Source organism: Simochromis diagramma, unplaced genomic scaffold (genome assembly GCF_900408965.1).
Source record: "Simochromis diagramma unplaced genomic scaffold, fSimDia1.1 OVJJ01000684.1, whole genome shotgun sequence".
Classification (NCBI taxonomy): domain Eukaryota; kingdom Metazoa; phylum Chordata; class Actinopteri; order Cichliformes; family Cichlidae; genus Simochromis; species Simochromis diagramma.
Genome location: NW_024387475.1, coordinates 1 through 15,338, shown reverse-complemented (window position 1 = coordinate 15,338; position 15,338 = coordinate 1). Strand labels below are relative to the sequence as shown.

Sequence of the window (15,338 nt, the reverse complement as noted above, 5' to 3'; positions counted from 1 at the left end):
GCTGAGCAGGAAAACCCAGACGAACAAAAACCTCTTTTAAGTAAATGTTTGAGTCACTTTGGGTCTGAACTGTAAAAAACTGCAGACTGAAACAGATTTGAAGGCATCACAGGAACAACCTCACATTCAAAACATGAAAGAGAGGACTTTTATTTTGAAACACTCAGGAAATGATAGAGGGAAAGTTTTTTAATTAAAACAAATTATTATTTTATGCATTCTAAGTTCATACAACCACCAAAACTGTGATGATCCTCACATCAGCTTTACTGTGTGAGGTCACATACACGATCATTAATGTTACTATTATTATTATTATTATTATTATTATTATTATTATTATTATTAGAGACTTGCAGAGAGAAGCGGTGGAAACATTTTGATTTTCATAAATTTAACAGACTAAAAACCTACAAACATGTTTGGTGCTGAAGAAAAATGGAAAATATCAGAACATCCGAATAAAAAAGAAAAGCTCAAAGTGAAACCTGTGGGGAGGTCTGAGTGAGACACAGCAGAGCCCCACGGTGAGTGTCTGTCCGTGTCTGTGGAACAACAACGTTTGGATCACTTGCAGTCGCAGAGCAGCGTGGCGCCTCGCAGCATCCAGTGCTCGGGCGGCTGCACGCTCCTCAGCTGCAGGGAGAAGATGAAGTTCAGGTCGGTGCGTCGAGGCTTCTTGTAGACGGGACACGAGTACAGGCTGACCGCCCCCCCGCCGCCAGGGGGACGCTTACTGTCGGCCATGTTGGCTGAGCTGACGGCGAAGACGTGGACCACAGGGAGGGGGGTGAAGAGGACCTGAGGGGCCGAGACAAACTTATTATTACTGAGCAAAAACAAAAATACTTTGATTTCATTTAGTTCCTAAATTGCTGACAAATTAATTATTATTTCATAATTTTTCATTAAATTAATCTTTAATATGTTTTTTAAAAATGTTTTTATGTTAATTTACAAAAAAATACAGAAACAGTAAAAAGTTGGACTTTTGAACACTGAAGTGTTTTTTTTAAGCTTCAGTTTATTATTTTAATCTAAGTTAAAAAACACTGATTTTAAAAAGACAAACTTTGGGCGGAGCCTCAGCGAGTTTGGCGCCATGTCTGTCCCATCCCGCTCCATCCAGAAAGAGACCATAGATATAGACTCCACCCACATCTTCAGGGTGCGGAGCTTAGACGACCTCCCTCATCATCTTGGTGACATCGTTGTTATGGGTGACCATGTCCAAGGCCCAGCCCCTGGACAGGTTGGAGCGTGTCGTCTCCTGGCGCATGGCGGTCAGGAAACCCTAAAGCAGTGGTTCCCAAACTTTTTTTGCTGGGCCCCTCTTGTTTTACAAGATAAATGTTCACGCCCCCCCCTCGCGCGCGCACGCACAAACACAACCTCCAACCACACACGCCCATATTTTGCTCCATTGCAGTTTATTTCACACCTCAAACATTTAGTAAACAATTAAGCAAATACAAGTAATCTGCAATAAATTACAGGTAGTAATAAAATAAACTACTAACTCTAACCGTGCTGCGTCTGCACGGGTATTATTGAAAACGCAGCTGTGTCGTCCACATGTAAACGGCGTTTCGAATCACCGAAAACTGAGATTTTTTAAACTCCTTTTTTGCGTTTACGTGTGGACGAGGAATACAGAGTTGGTCACGCAACGTCAAAGATATGTGCCTTTTTTTCACGTCACGCTGTGCGCGCATTATTTTTTACATGAGATGAATTGCAGAATGGCAGATAGAGACAAAATACTGTTAATCTGACTATCTGCAGGTTTTACACGCTTACATTACACACATGCAGTTACTGTACCTCCATTTACAAAGGCAGAGGCGTCACGGTGTGATTATTTTACCTGCAGTTCTTTTTTTTTTTTTTCCATGTAATAATATTCAACATTGCTGTCAATACATTTTTCAAAAAATGCCTCTCTGTGCAAAATGGGTTTAAAAACATAAACAGCTGTGAGATACTGTTTGTCTGGGATTTGAACAGCCCAGCGCTGATCCCGACACAGGGGAAACCAATTCTGCAGGTGAAACCAAAGGGAAGATATGCTTCACCATATTTTCTAGTCTTTGGCTTAGAATGAAGTTGATTTGGACATATATTCAGCGATGCTTCATCTCCTGCTTTGCATTTCTGTGGGTGCGCCCAATTTCTGTGGGCACAAAGTGTTAAGTGTGAAACAAGGCAGATCTGTCATGGTCCTGAGTCACTGACCCAGTGTTTTGAGTTTGTTGGTATTATTTTCCAGTTTCTGCTGTTTTGTATTTGTTCTTAGGGTTTGAGTTGTGTGTTTAGTGTTTCTATTGTCCCTACCTGTGTCTTTCCACTGTGTTCTGTTCGTGTCCCCAAGTTGGTATTGTGAAACAGCCTGTGAGTTTCCTGTTTTACTTTGTAGGTTTGTGTCTCGTTATGCCCATTAGTTCCAGCTGTGTCCCCTCCTGTCTGCCTGTGCTCCTCGTCGCATCGTCTGTGTTACACTCACCTCTTCCAGGCTCGCACGCTCACTCCTCTTCAGCCACTCACCCTCACACCGTTACACTCTCATGCCAATCCAGCAACAGGCAATCCACACAGGGTCAGGGATGCGTCCAGGAAATCTAGGTACAGGAAAGAACAGGTCAGGAACTCTAATGAACAGTACTGAGAATCAACTCAATGATTTAGCACAAACTGAGAAGACTCAACAAATCACCAACCTGTGGCCTAGAGTGTCCTGGTGCCACGTGCACTTATGGACACTCTTATGTTCGAACATGGTGTTCGTTATGGCCAAGCTGTGGTTTGCACAGAAGTTCAATAACAAAACACCACTCGGGTTCAGGTCCTGGGGTCCATTCCTCCCAATCACGCCCCTCCAGGTTTCACTGTTGTTGCCCACATGAGCATTTAAGTCTGCCAGTAGGACCCTCCAGTGCCCCACCCAGGGACTCCAAGAAGGCTGGGTACTCTGAACCCCAACCTGGAGGCACAGATAACAAACCCTCTCATCCACTGGGAGAAACCCCAACATACAGGCAGCAAGCTGAAGGGACACCAGGATACCCACCCCAGGCCGCCGCCTCTCACCAGGGGTAACTCCAGACTGAGACAGAGTCCAGCCCCTCTCCAGGAGGCTGGTTCCAGAGCCCAAGCCGTGTGTTGAGGTGAGCCTGACTATATCTAGCCGGTTCCTCTCAACCTCACGCACTAACTCAGGCTCCTTCCCCACCAGAGAGGTGACATTCAATGTCCCAATTGCCAGTCTTGGGGTTTGGTTCGCTCCGGGACGGCGCTCACAATGCACCCAACACACATTAGTTGGTATCAAATGAGCACAACTCATCATTAATCCCACTCCATGGTCCTTAGGGTGGCACAGTTGCTTCACTCTCTCCTCTTATTCCATTAGAAAGCATTCTGTATGTCCCTAATATAACTGAGAACTTCAATAAAATCTCTGAATCTAACAATATAAAAATGGCACTGAGTCTGTGTCTGCATTTGTGTGACATTAATGTTCCACTTTAAGTTGGAGGTTTTGACTCCCACTTTTAACTCCTTCTCTTAATGTGGACGATCATACAGCTGGCTTCTTGAAAGGGGGGTGGGTGGGGGGCACACTACAGCCAAACTACACAACAGGACAAATGAAAAGAACAACCACAACTTCTCCTGTATCAGTGTGTTGCAGTGATTGTTTAGTTTTACTATCACTCAGTGTTTCTCATCAAAGGCAGTGCAGCTGTCTGTGACACTGTGGCACTCTGTCAAGATTTTTGCACATTTGTGTCTCCTTTATAAAGTCAAACAGGATTTTGAATTGTCTGACATTTGCACGGGAATCTGGAGGAGGGAGACGGGCCTTCTTCAGTTTCCTAAGAAACTGTAGTAACTCTAACTCTACTCTAAGAGAGAGATCCACTAATGCCTCGCACCAACACAAACTGGGTTCTGGAGTCAAAGAGCTGTTAGTGTTTACAAATCGAGCGCAGCGACAGGATTGTGTGTCAGAGACAGAATCTCAAAGATTTTTGTGACCCTGATGAAGACCCAATTCTGGACATTCAAACTGTGTTATTAATGTTTTTAACATCTACAGATCATTATCCAGATATTTAATACAAATAAGCATGTCTTATTTTTGTGTTTTATAGATTTGAACTCACATCTCCTGTGTTTAGAAAACAGCAGAACTTTTGTAATTGGCCCAAAAAACGAACCATGTCTGTAAGCGCTGTTTTGAGCCTTTTAGCAAATCTTGCCCTAAACAGCCTGTTGCTGTTACAAAGCAGAGGAAACATAGTGGAGTCTAATTGTTGCACCGTGGAGCTCAGCTGAACTCAGTTCTGGGAGTTGAAATCAACAGAAAGTGTTTCATTTGACACTGAAACAGTTTCTTTTCCATCCATGAAGGAAGCTTTTGTATTTCACTCAGCAAAATATACAGTCTGGACTGCACAACATTTCAGACTGCATGTGATCCGTGCACAAAAACATCGAGCTTCATGGACACACGCAGGTCCTGCTCCACTTCCTGCTGTTGCCATGGCTTTACTCTCGTCTTGCATTCAGTCTAATTACAGCTTCTTATTCAAACTCTGCACGTCACTAATTCCTGGTCTCTCCTTGTTGAATACTTTTTATCTTCAGCTGTCCTTGAAATCATTGAAAATCATACAGTTATGTCTATAAGACTTTGGACAGAAACAACTTTCTCTAACTTTGGTTCTGTAAATTACAACAATGAATTTGAAATGATACAACTCAGATGTAGTTTCAGCTTTAATTCAGTGGGTTGCATTAAAATGTGAGGAACTAAAGCATTTTTTAGAACTATCCTATGGAGCCCCGCAGGATGTGCTGTATCAAGCATGCACCGGGACGAAGGAAAGACGGGTGGACTTCCTGGTGGAGCTTGCAAGAGAGCTGGCTCACTCTCATGTAGCTGGGAAGAAGGCAAGAAAAGAACAGTTGCTTCGGACACAACCCTCCACACCTAGCCCTGGGAAAAGAGCCATGTGTCAGGTCAAACACAAACGCAAGAACAATCATGCCACTGTGCGATGTGTTCACTGCTACAGATACACATGTGGTAAATGCAGACTACAGATACCATGGCAGTGCCAGGATTGTGAGTGATTGCTGAAAATGTTGAAATGTACTCACTCACTTTTTATTATTATTTGTAAATATGTGTACAAATGGTTGGTTTTTTGTACTGTTTTTATCAATAAATCTCAGCAACAAAGGAAATACACCTATGTGTGTTGATTTCTCCCTAAGATGGCAAACTGAAACACAAGTTTCCTTGTGGCTCAGGAAACTAACCACTCCAAGTTGGTGACTTTTGGAGATTTATTTTCCTGGATGATTGAGAATGCACCAAGACGAACACAAAAGGAAGTTCACCGCTTTTAGCAGCTCCCCCCCAGACAAACAAAGAGGCAGTTGGCAGTTAGAAATCAGCAATCATTCACACACCCCCACTCCCCTCCAGAATTCTCAGGTAACAACCTAATTTACATATGAATGACTAGCCAATTTAGCTTCCACTTGGCTGAAGCTAAAGCCTAGCTAAAAGCCTACCAGCCATTTGGCAACTCAGCCCATCACACGTCCACGTCTCTCCTTGTTTCGTCTTTTATTATGAAAGGGTTGTGTTTCCATGTTCAGTGTGTTTCATTTTGCTTCCCCTGTGGTGTCAGGTTCATTTGTGTCAGCTGTGTTTCCACTTCCCTCCTTTCTCTTCTGTGTATTTAAGTCCGCTGTCTTCCTCTGGGCAGTGTTGTTGCGTTTTCCTCCGTTCACGTTATTCCGGGTTTCAGGTTATCTCCTGATTCTGTTTAGGTCCATGTTCATGTTCATGTTTTTTCATCAGAGTTTCTTGCATGCACCTCCTCGGATTCATGTTCATGTTTTTCTTGTCATAGTTGTCATAGTCATACCGAGTTATTCCCAGTATAGGTTTTAGTTTCCGCCCCTGTTTGCTGGGCCTTGTTTTGTGTTCTTGTTTTTCAACCTAATAAATGGTTTGTTTTTTTGTTAAGATTCAGTTCCATCTCTCCCTTGTCTGCTTCCGGGTTCATATTGCAATCACATCAGCCACAGTGACAATAAACTTATTTTGATTTTTAACTTTCTTTAGTTTTTCAACAATATTATGTATATATAAACATTTTGCATCTTACAATATAAAGCCTGGATCCTGCACATATTGCACTTTGAACTTGAACTGTGTTGTCTGTTTATTGGAGATTGTACTACTTGAATTCATTATCCTGGTGATATAACACATTAATTCTCCATTTGGAATCAATATAGTATATAATACAGTATCTGTCTATCCATCTATATAGCTATTGAATTCAACTGGAGTGAATGGAAGAGAATTAAATAATGGATTTCATGTTCATGTTTATCTATGTTGTAACAGTGACGACTTGAGACATCTGTTTGGCACTATATGAAGAGAATTAAATAAAATTTAAATGAAAATGATATTAACTGTATTTATACATTTCATATTTTTGGATGAGACACTGTCAGTGTGCTGTTATATAACTCAGGTATTTTTAAGGCCTGACTGGTGGCATTGGTGCCCATTGCTTTACTGTGCTGTTGGATGTGTATGTGGGCTATCCCTTGTACCTGACATTTGATTGGGCATCACTGTGTTGCTATGGTATGATCCTGGTAGTTGTTGTTAATAAAACAATAACAAATTCAAATTCAAACATTGCTGCATTCTTCTGTCACTGAGGATTCCAAACCTGCACTCAGTCTCCTCATTACTTTGGTGTTGAACAGACAAACTTTGGAGCTCCTGCAAACTTTATTCACAAACTGCAAATATTTTACACAAATCTGCGACTGACAACAAGCACAGAGACTTCAAACAATCACTGAAGTAAGGACTGAAAGATTTACTTTAAAACAATAATGATTAAGACCTTTTTCATAAGGTTGTTTTCCCTTGATTGCCAGCTGTTACTGTTTTTATCTTCATATCTTTCATATTTGTCCACCTAAACAATGCTTTAATGATACAGTTTGAGAAGTTTGATATGAATTTATCCAACTGACTTGAAAATGAAACTGACAACTGTCCTGTAATCTTACACAGAGAAACCAAATCCTGCGTCTTTGCCTTGACAGACGCCTAAAATGGCTCGAGCTGTGGTAAGTTACCCTTCACTGTGTCTGTTTCTAAACATTAAATCGTGTGAATTTTTAAAGAAAAATCCAACAACAACAATAATAATATGTAACAGAGCAAAACGTCAGATGACTTAAATGTTCCTCTGCAACACAAAGTCAAAGTCTGCCTCCTCCACAGGCAAAAGAGAAGCTCCCAACGCTCATCCAGTGCAGACCATTGTGCTCTGGACAATGAAGTTCCCGCTTTCATGTTCAGACCTATCAGCGCACCTGCATGTGAGCTCCTAGTCCACCACCTGCTGATGCCAGCTTTCAGTCGAAGGACACAAACAAGAGCATGCATCCAGATTTGAAAAAACGAGCGTTCATCCCTGGATGATGAAGTGACATTTTTCATGTGTCCTACTGATGTTCCTCTGCCTCCGAGACCTCCACCCACTGCAGAGGGTAGGTCCTCTGCAGAAAGCGCAGATATTCTAACTGCTTTTTCTGTTAATGAGGAAGAGGAACATTTGATGCCCAAACGCATGAGGCTGATGAGTTGGGATGCTCTAAGTCTCCAGCCTGCTGAGAAGGAGTATGTTTGCTTTACGTGTCCTGAAAGACAAGAGGTCTAAGTTACCTCTCAGCTCCCTCCAAGGCCATCCACCATCACAGGTCAATAATAATGACACTGACCAGTGTACCATTCTGCTGCCTCCTGAAATCCCAGTACCTCCAAGTCCTGCCCCTGTTGGAGTTCTAGAAACTGTTGATTTTCCTTTTGTTGATAATTAAATACATGTTTGTGGTAATAAATAAATTTTTGAGCAAATACATGTTGAGATGATTCGGTTGATTATGATGGTTATAATTATCCAAACAGTATTATTCCTAATAAGATCTTTACTTTTTCTACTTATTTTCTCCATGAACTATTTTGATGTCTATTTTGAAGATCCACTCATATCATGACAGTATGCTTATCCTCAGTAGAGTGTATAGCCACATGTGAACAAATAATAAATTAAAGTCGCTCATTAACAACTTACCACATACGCCGGAGCTGAATTCAAGATGTAAGCAGACGTTTCACAGATATCTTGGTTGTCTTTCCATTTCCTACACTAACAGTATCCTGAGAATTGTCTTATAGAGCTGATATAAAGGTGAAATTTGATGACTTAATCGAAGCATCATCAGCTTAAATGCAAATGAATCCACTGTACTTGAGGTAACCTAACACTGACCATGAACGCCACAATCACTGTGCGCCAGTCCAACACAGTGCTTTACTGTGAACTCACCACAGTACTGCAAACTAAAGTGTTTATCTTCCAGTCCAATCCAATCCATCTTTATTGAGAAAGCACTTTAAAAAACCCAGGACAAAACCAAAGTGCTGTACAGTAAATGAGTTAAGAACAATAGAATAAAACATAACAGTAAAAAAATAAAACACATAATACATAAAAAATGTAAACAGCCCTATATTTCAAAACAAGATAAAACAGCAAAAATAAACTAAAAAACTCAAACTAAAAACCAACATCTTACAAGGTGTCAAAGGTCAGGGTGAAGAGATGAGTTTTCAGGAGTGATTTAAGAACAGGCAGAGAAGAAGCCTGTCTAATCTCTAAAGGCAGATCGTGTCACAGTTTCAGAGATGCTGCAGCAAAAGCACGATGTCCTCTAAGTTTACGCTCAGTCCTGGGAACATTCAGGAACAGCTGATCAGCTGACCTGAGACAGCGGGTGGGTTTATAAGACTGTGGCAGCTCAGAGAGTTAAGATGCAGCTAGGTCATGGAGAGCTTTAAGAGACATTAATACCAATAAGCTGCTAAGATGATGTTGTATTTTATTTACATGTCTGTTTTAGCACTTTAACATTTGCATCTGTCTAACTGGCTAACCATGCAAGACTATTGCAAGCATTGCTCTGTAATAGTGCGACATTTTGGACCCCAGGAGGTCCTTCTGTATCTGCACGATGTTTGACCTGCAGTCTTTATAGCCGCCTATGTATATTCTTTTAAACCTTTTCATTGTTTTTAAATGATAGTTACGGACCAAATGTTAAACTATATCGTTGAATATATAGTTTAAGTGTTTCTCTAGATACAGAGAAAGGTTTTACATCAAAAGGTCATCTGTCTGCATATAAAACAGAAGCTTTCATGCAGATGCACTTCCTGTTTAGAGACTTTGAGGTTTAGGTAGTGACGGGGGTGATTTACTGAGCGTGTAAGTTTTCCTCCTGTCAACACACTCTACAATGCCGCCCACATGCCACTCCTGTCCAGTCTTGAAAGCAAAACATGTATGTATAGTATAAAATGGTGAAATGCTGATTTCCATGTTTCAATTGAATCACTTGATTGTAATCAATTGATTGCAGAGACTTTTGTCAAGACCCTATAGAATCAGAAGTCCCGTGAACATGCACTAATAAAGCTGCAGTTGTAATAGGGGATAAAGTGGTGTGCACAATGTGTGTTTGGATAAGATGTCAGTAATGCATTCACATTAAAATCACAGGGTTTCTTTCTTTTTCTTATTTTTCTTACATATCATGTAAAAAAAACACTCCTGCAGCATTTTTTCTCTGCCACAGATTTAGGAGAGGAAGAGTCCAGCATTTCAACACCTGTGCAAATGTTAGTTTATTTGATAGGTGCATCAGTAGTAATTATTTAAATTAGAGTTTTCAGCAGTGTTGTTGTATTTACAGCAAAGTGCCTGCAAAGTGTAAAAACTAATTAACTGATGATACTAGACCCTTAAAAGAGATAAACACCACTAGTCAAGTCATAATGGCTACTTACAAATACATAACCACTCAACACAACCCACACAGTGATCTAATGCACAAAAACAAAGGAGACTTAAACTGGCTGAATCAATTACTGTAAAGAAAACATGGAGGAAGGCTTCCTGTGGTGTCTGGCTGCAGTATAGGTCATAAACCTGCCTCCTGCATTACAGCAGACAGGTCAGGGGTCAAATGAAAAGCAAAATGTTTACCTCAGATTAAATATTTCCCAAAGTAAATTGGACAGAACTGGCCAGTTAAACACACGAGGGGATACAAATAGAAAAAATTATCTAAAAAGAAAGAATGAAAACCAACTATTAATTTAATACTTACTTCAAATTAAAAGTAATCAAACACAAAACTGACCAAATATCAAACTCAGAAATAAAAAAAACAAACAAACCCCAAATAACATATTTAAGATGAATGGTTTAGATCCCCCCACCCCCACCCAATGAGAAATGACGTAAACAAAACTTCGTGTAGCAGTGATAGCTGTGCTGCATTGAAAAAAACACATCATTTTCTCTCCAGTTACCCTCAGCAGTCCAACAGACCTCCAGCACCAGTAAAACATTAACCAGAAATTGTTTATGGGACATGTGTCATTATTTATGTTTGTGGAAATGTGCATTAAAATGAAAATAAAGATGCTGGTGTCTGACGTTACTGACTTCCCAATTGTGTGGCTTCTGGTGTGGCCTTCACAATTCAATTTTCAATTCAATTTTATTTGCACAGCAACAAATCACAACAATATAAAGTCGCCTCAAGGCGCTTTATATTGTAAGGCAGACCCTACAATAATACTTACAGAGAAAAAGCCCAACAATCATATGACTCCCTATGAGTGAGCAGTCTGGAGACAGTGGGAAGGAAAAACTCCCTTTTAACAGGAAGAAACCTCCAGCAGAACCAGGCTCAGGGAGGGGCGGGGCCATCTGCTGCGACTGGTTGGGATGAGAGAAGGAAGACAGGATAAAGACACGCTGTGGAAGAGACAGAGGTTAATAACAGGTATGATTCAATGCAGAGAGCTGCATTAACACACAGTGAGTAGGAAAGGTGACTGAAGAAGAAATACCCATTGCATCATGGGAATCCCTCAGCCACATACACCTGTTGCACTACACAACAAATGCAAGCATGTCAGTTTTATTCATTTTATGCAAATCTTCGTACAAATTTTAAAGGTAATGCAGTCAAAACTTTGTAAGTATATGAGTGATTGGATGAAGCGGTTTGATGACGTAACACGCTATTTTAGTTTAAAATACTTATAATGTTATGATAAATGGTAGTTTTGTTGTTACTTTTACAATATTATCCATCCTTCAGTTTCAGCGAACATGACAGTTAGCAGTGTAATAATTCCTCTGTGATAAAGAAAAACTAGCTTGTTTTCTTTTTGTGCGGGAGCTCGCACAGTGTTTCAACTTTACAGCCTTTTAATATGAAAGTCCTGTCAGTACACTTCCTTTTTACATAATTTCACACTTGCCCCGTGAAGGGCAACAGTCTGACGTCTGCTTAGCCAGGAAAGCTTCAGCTTGTTTCTTTCCGCACATCTTCCTCTTCACTGTCGGTGGCTCATAGACATGTTAACAAGCATGGACGTATCAAAACTTTGCTTGATTTTGCTGTTACCACTAGCTGTGTCCCATGATGCTGAAGGTAATACAAGGAAACTATTTTCATTATGCATTATTAATATTTTTACATTTATAACCTCCTTGCTTTTAGTTTAAACTAAACACATTATTATGGGATTAAAAAGATGGTTTAACATTCACAAAATATAGAAACTAAAGTCCTCTCTGACACAGGCTGAATCTTGTATTTACCGTATTTTGTGTCCCTGTTTACAGAGACTGTTGTGAAGACAGTCAGGAGAGAACACGATGTCACTCGGATTGCAACAAGGAAAGTCAGACTACTATTGTTTTGATTATCTGTAAGATCAAAAGACAGAGGGACACAGGAGAGAGTGTCATCTGCTGTATCGACACGGAGAGAACGTTACTCAGGCATGTGACCCCAGGTTCTCAATAAACAAAGAAAATCAGACTGCCTTCTCGAGCTGACCAGTTTAACACACCAGCTGATAGTGGGAAATTCACCGTGAGTGTACAAACACTTGAAGTGGACAATATCTGTCCATATCAGTGTCACTGTGGAAGGTAATGCATTTTGGTTTCTTTATCTGTACACAGTTATTCAGCACTGTGTAGCCATTGTATTGACCTGCTTATGTGTTTTTTATTCTGTATTTTGTTCATTTCTTTTCTTCTTATTTTCACTTACAGCATGTTTTAAATACTCTCAACTTACTCATTTATCAGGTACAATCTTTCGAACCGAGTTGGACCACCTTCAGCCCTCAAACATGTCTTCATTTTTTGTGGCACAACAAGGCGCTAAAAACATTCCTCAAAGATTCTCAAGACATATTGAAATTACATCATCACACAGTTGCTGCAGATTTGTCATTTTTCAATTAAATGAGGCTCAGTGGTTACTACAGGGTCCAAAGTTTACAAAGAAAACCCTTCACAGAGCATTACACCACCAGCAGTCTGAACTGTTAGAAATCAACTCATCGGGCAAGGCATCGTTTTTTTAGTCTTCTGTTGTCCAGACCTGCAAACTGTAGCCTCAGCTTGCTGTTGTTAGAGGACAGCAGTGATATCCAGTGTGGTCCGCTCTGCCTCAAGGTTTGATGTGTAAACAGCATTTTTACCCAGAGAATCACAGCTCACTGGATATTTTCTATTTTTCAGACCATTGTCTGTGAACAGAGATGATTGTGTGGGAAAATCCCAGCAGATCAGCAGTTTGTGAAGCACTCGGACCAGTAACATGTGCCATGTTGCTCTGTTTGAGCATTGATTTGCTGACATTTTATTATTTTATTAACCTTTATTTAACCAGGAAGATGAAGCTGACATGTGATTGACAAATGAAATGAACACTGAAATATTTGTGTTACACCCTGAACAGGTATACCTCATAAAGTGGCCAGTGAATGTATATAAGCAGTTGGACCAATTTCAGTTCATAGTAATATTCAGAAAAGACTGCAAAAGAAGAAGAAGACAAAAGAAAAGAGCACAGTGACAATATTTAAAGCTCTGTGGTTATAAAACTGGGGTTTCATTACTTCACTCAGAGTTTCAGTAGACGTAAACTGTGTTTGATTTGTGTTTTGATTTCCAGGAAATGGGATAAATGATTTTACTGACAAATGCATCTTTTCAATGATTTAGACACAAACGAGGCCCACACTTCAGCAGACAAATCTTTTTCCGTTTATCTGCCCGGTGTTGTGATCATCTTTATAACTGGAGTTATCGTGGGATTTATCTACTGGAGGAAAAGTAATGGGTGAGACTATTTTTGCTGTAGTAATTCAAAGATGATATAGATGTAGAGAAAGTAAAAGGAAACATCACATTTCAATAAATGAGAATTCGGTGTATGTTAAACATCATGTCTAGAATGAACACTTTTTATCCTTCCAAAAATAATTATCATTATTAAGAGAGAAGATAATATAAATATAGATGTTCTTACTTGATTTTTCTCTGTTTGAATGTGAATAGTGTTACACTAATGCTGACATCCTTTCTTATCAACGTGGCTGCTTAAGGTCAGGAACATCTGGAGTGTCTGTACCTGAAAATCCCAACGGTTTGGTGAGCAATTTATTGCTACGATCTACAGCAGCTAGTTAAAAGTTTGCAGAAATGTAGTTTTTTACCATCAGGGCCTTATGAGCCTATACTGGTGTTTTTAAAAGTTATGTTTGACTTTATGACTTTCTGTGTCGTTTCTGGGATGCTTAGGACTCAAATTGCACTGCTGGAAATAGTTTATTTTGATGCATATGCTGTTTTTTTGCAATTTTGCATTATAATATTTACTTTTGTTTTTCCTGCATTATATAAAAATTGGTGTATTTCAGAAATAAAACTATGAAGACACTCAAAATAAATTTCCTGTGGTGGGAAACTATTTTGTGCAACTTTTTTGTATTTACAGTTTTGAGAGATAAGCCTCTTAAATTTCTCTAACTAGAAAGATATGTTCAAAAAAACAAAAACGATTTTCAATTTTTTGGTAGTTTATTGCATTTTTTTTGCAATTTATGTAATCACTATGCACTTAATGCAGACATATTATTAAGAATTTGGGCTATAATGGTTGTATTGATGTATATCAACTTGAAATGCTCCCAAAAATGGCACTACAGCATGTAAAAATATAATATGAGCTCTGGCAGACTTGGTAAAACATGTACATTTATGTTTTAGGATGTTACTTATATAGATAATTACAGATTAGTGTTATAATACTATTAGTGCCAACTTCAGTGTCCTTTATTTTGTGAAGAAGCTCTTACAGAAATGAGCAGAAACATTAAATAATCCAGGCAACAGATGGAGAGATTTAAAGATCAATAGAGTGTGTGGGTAGACCGGGTTGAACTTGATTAATACCTAAAATATTTCACTTTTCTAAAGGATGACGATGAGCCAGATCAGCCCTATACAAACCTTCAGCAGCCATCGAGTGATTCCTACCAGACTATCATCTCAGTGAACCATCAACACGACAACAAGACACGCTCAGCAAGAAGCACAGGAACTGTGGGAGTGGATAATAAAGCTCTATGAAACATTTTAAAGTATATAACACTTTAGGTGACATACTAATATAATAATATTCATATATTATAATAAACGTCCATCTTTTCACACTGGATATTTGTTTCCCAGTAATGGAGACCATTCAGTCATAATACTCCAACTCAGGCTCTCAGATTTAATACAATACAAACACAATAAACTGTGGCAAACATGACTCTTTGTATCAGACTAGTTTTGTTTTGACCAACATCTCAATCATAATTTGAACACAATGTCCGCCAGGATAACAGAGAGATCATCTGCTGAACAGATGTTGGTGTTTACCTTCTACTGGTCCTTCCACTTTTATGCCACTGCTATTTAGACATAGTAAAAGTTTCATGTGTAGACCCAAGAGGTAAAATAAGGATGGGGTGCAGTCCTTCCGGCTTTCACTATAGTATAACCCTCACACTGTCAGCCACAGTTTACTCCTTCACCAGCATGACTGAACGGAAACTCTGCTTTCTCCTGCTTCTGCTTGTGGTTTTAGCAGTGAAGGTAAATATATATAATTAAAAAAGAAAAGCTGTAAAGCCAGGTGTTTAAAAGAAGAAAGCTTAGTTAGGTTAGTGAAATAATATATGTGATTGATTTTCCCACAACAACAAATAAGAAACTATAATCCCGATTTTGTTTCATTTAACTGGAACAATTTAGAGACTCTTGTGAAGACAATGGAAAGAAACCGCGGTT

The 15,338-nt window shown here is 39.5% G+C and overlaps 1 protein-coding gene and 1 long non-coding RNA gene across 3 annotated transcripts; one reads left to right on the top strand and one right to left on the bottom strand.

Annotated features, from left to right (window-relative positions):
- Positions 1–567: 567 nt before the first annotated feature.
- Positions 568–1,279, bottom strand: LOC120723594 (dynein heavy chain 8, axonemal-like). Its single transcript, XM_040015124.1, has 3 exons — positions 1,243–1,279; positions 1,073–1,161; positions 568–801 (listed from the first exon to the last, which is right to left on the bottom strand). Exons 1-3 carry the CDS (start codon positions 1,277–1,279, stop codon positions 568–570), a joined length of 360 nt encoding a protein of 119 aa, XP_039871058.1.
- A 10,829-nt stretch (positions 1,280–12,108) lies between these two features.
- LOC120723593 lies at positions 12,109–14,817 on the top strand. Of its 2 annotated transcripts, XR_005693790.1 has the most exons (4): positions 12,109–12,134; positions 13,221–13,338; positions 13,604–13,649; positions 14,478–14,817. It is a non-coding gene; the product is annotated as an uncharacterized LOC120723593 (long non-coding RNA). The 2 variants fall into 2 exon arrangements; XR_005693789.1 differs by lacking the exon at positions 12,109–12,134 and having other exon boundaries at positions 13,187–13,338.
- The last annotated feature ends 521 nt before the right edge of the window (positions 14,818–15,338 follow it).

Coding starts and splice junctions, on each gene's coding strand:
- LOC120723594 (XM_040015124.1), bottom strand. CDS start 1,279: ATGCGCCAGGAGACGACACGCTCCAACCTGTCCAGGG. Junction 1,162..1,242: donor ACGCTCCAACCTGTCCAGGG/GCTGGGCCTTGG, acceptor CGCACCCTGAAG/ATGTGGGTGGAGTCTATATC. Junction 802..1,072: donor TCGCTGAGGCTCCGCCCAAA/GTTTGTCTTTTT, acceptor TCGGCCCCTCAG/GTCCTCTTCACCCCCCTCCC.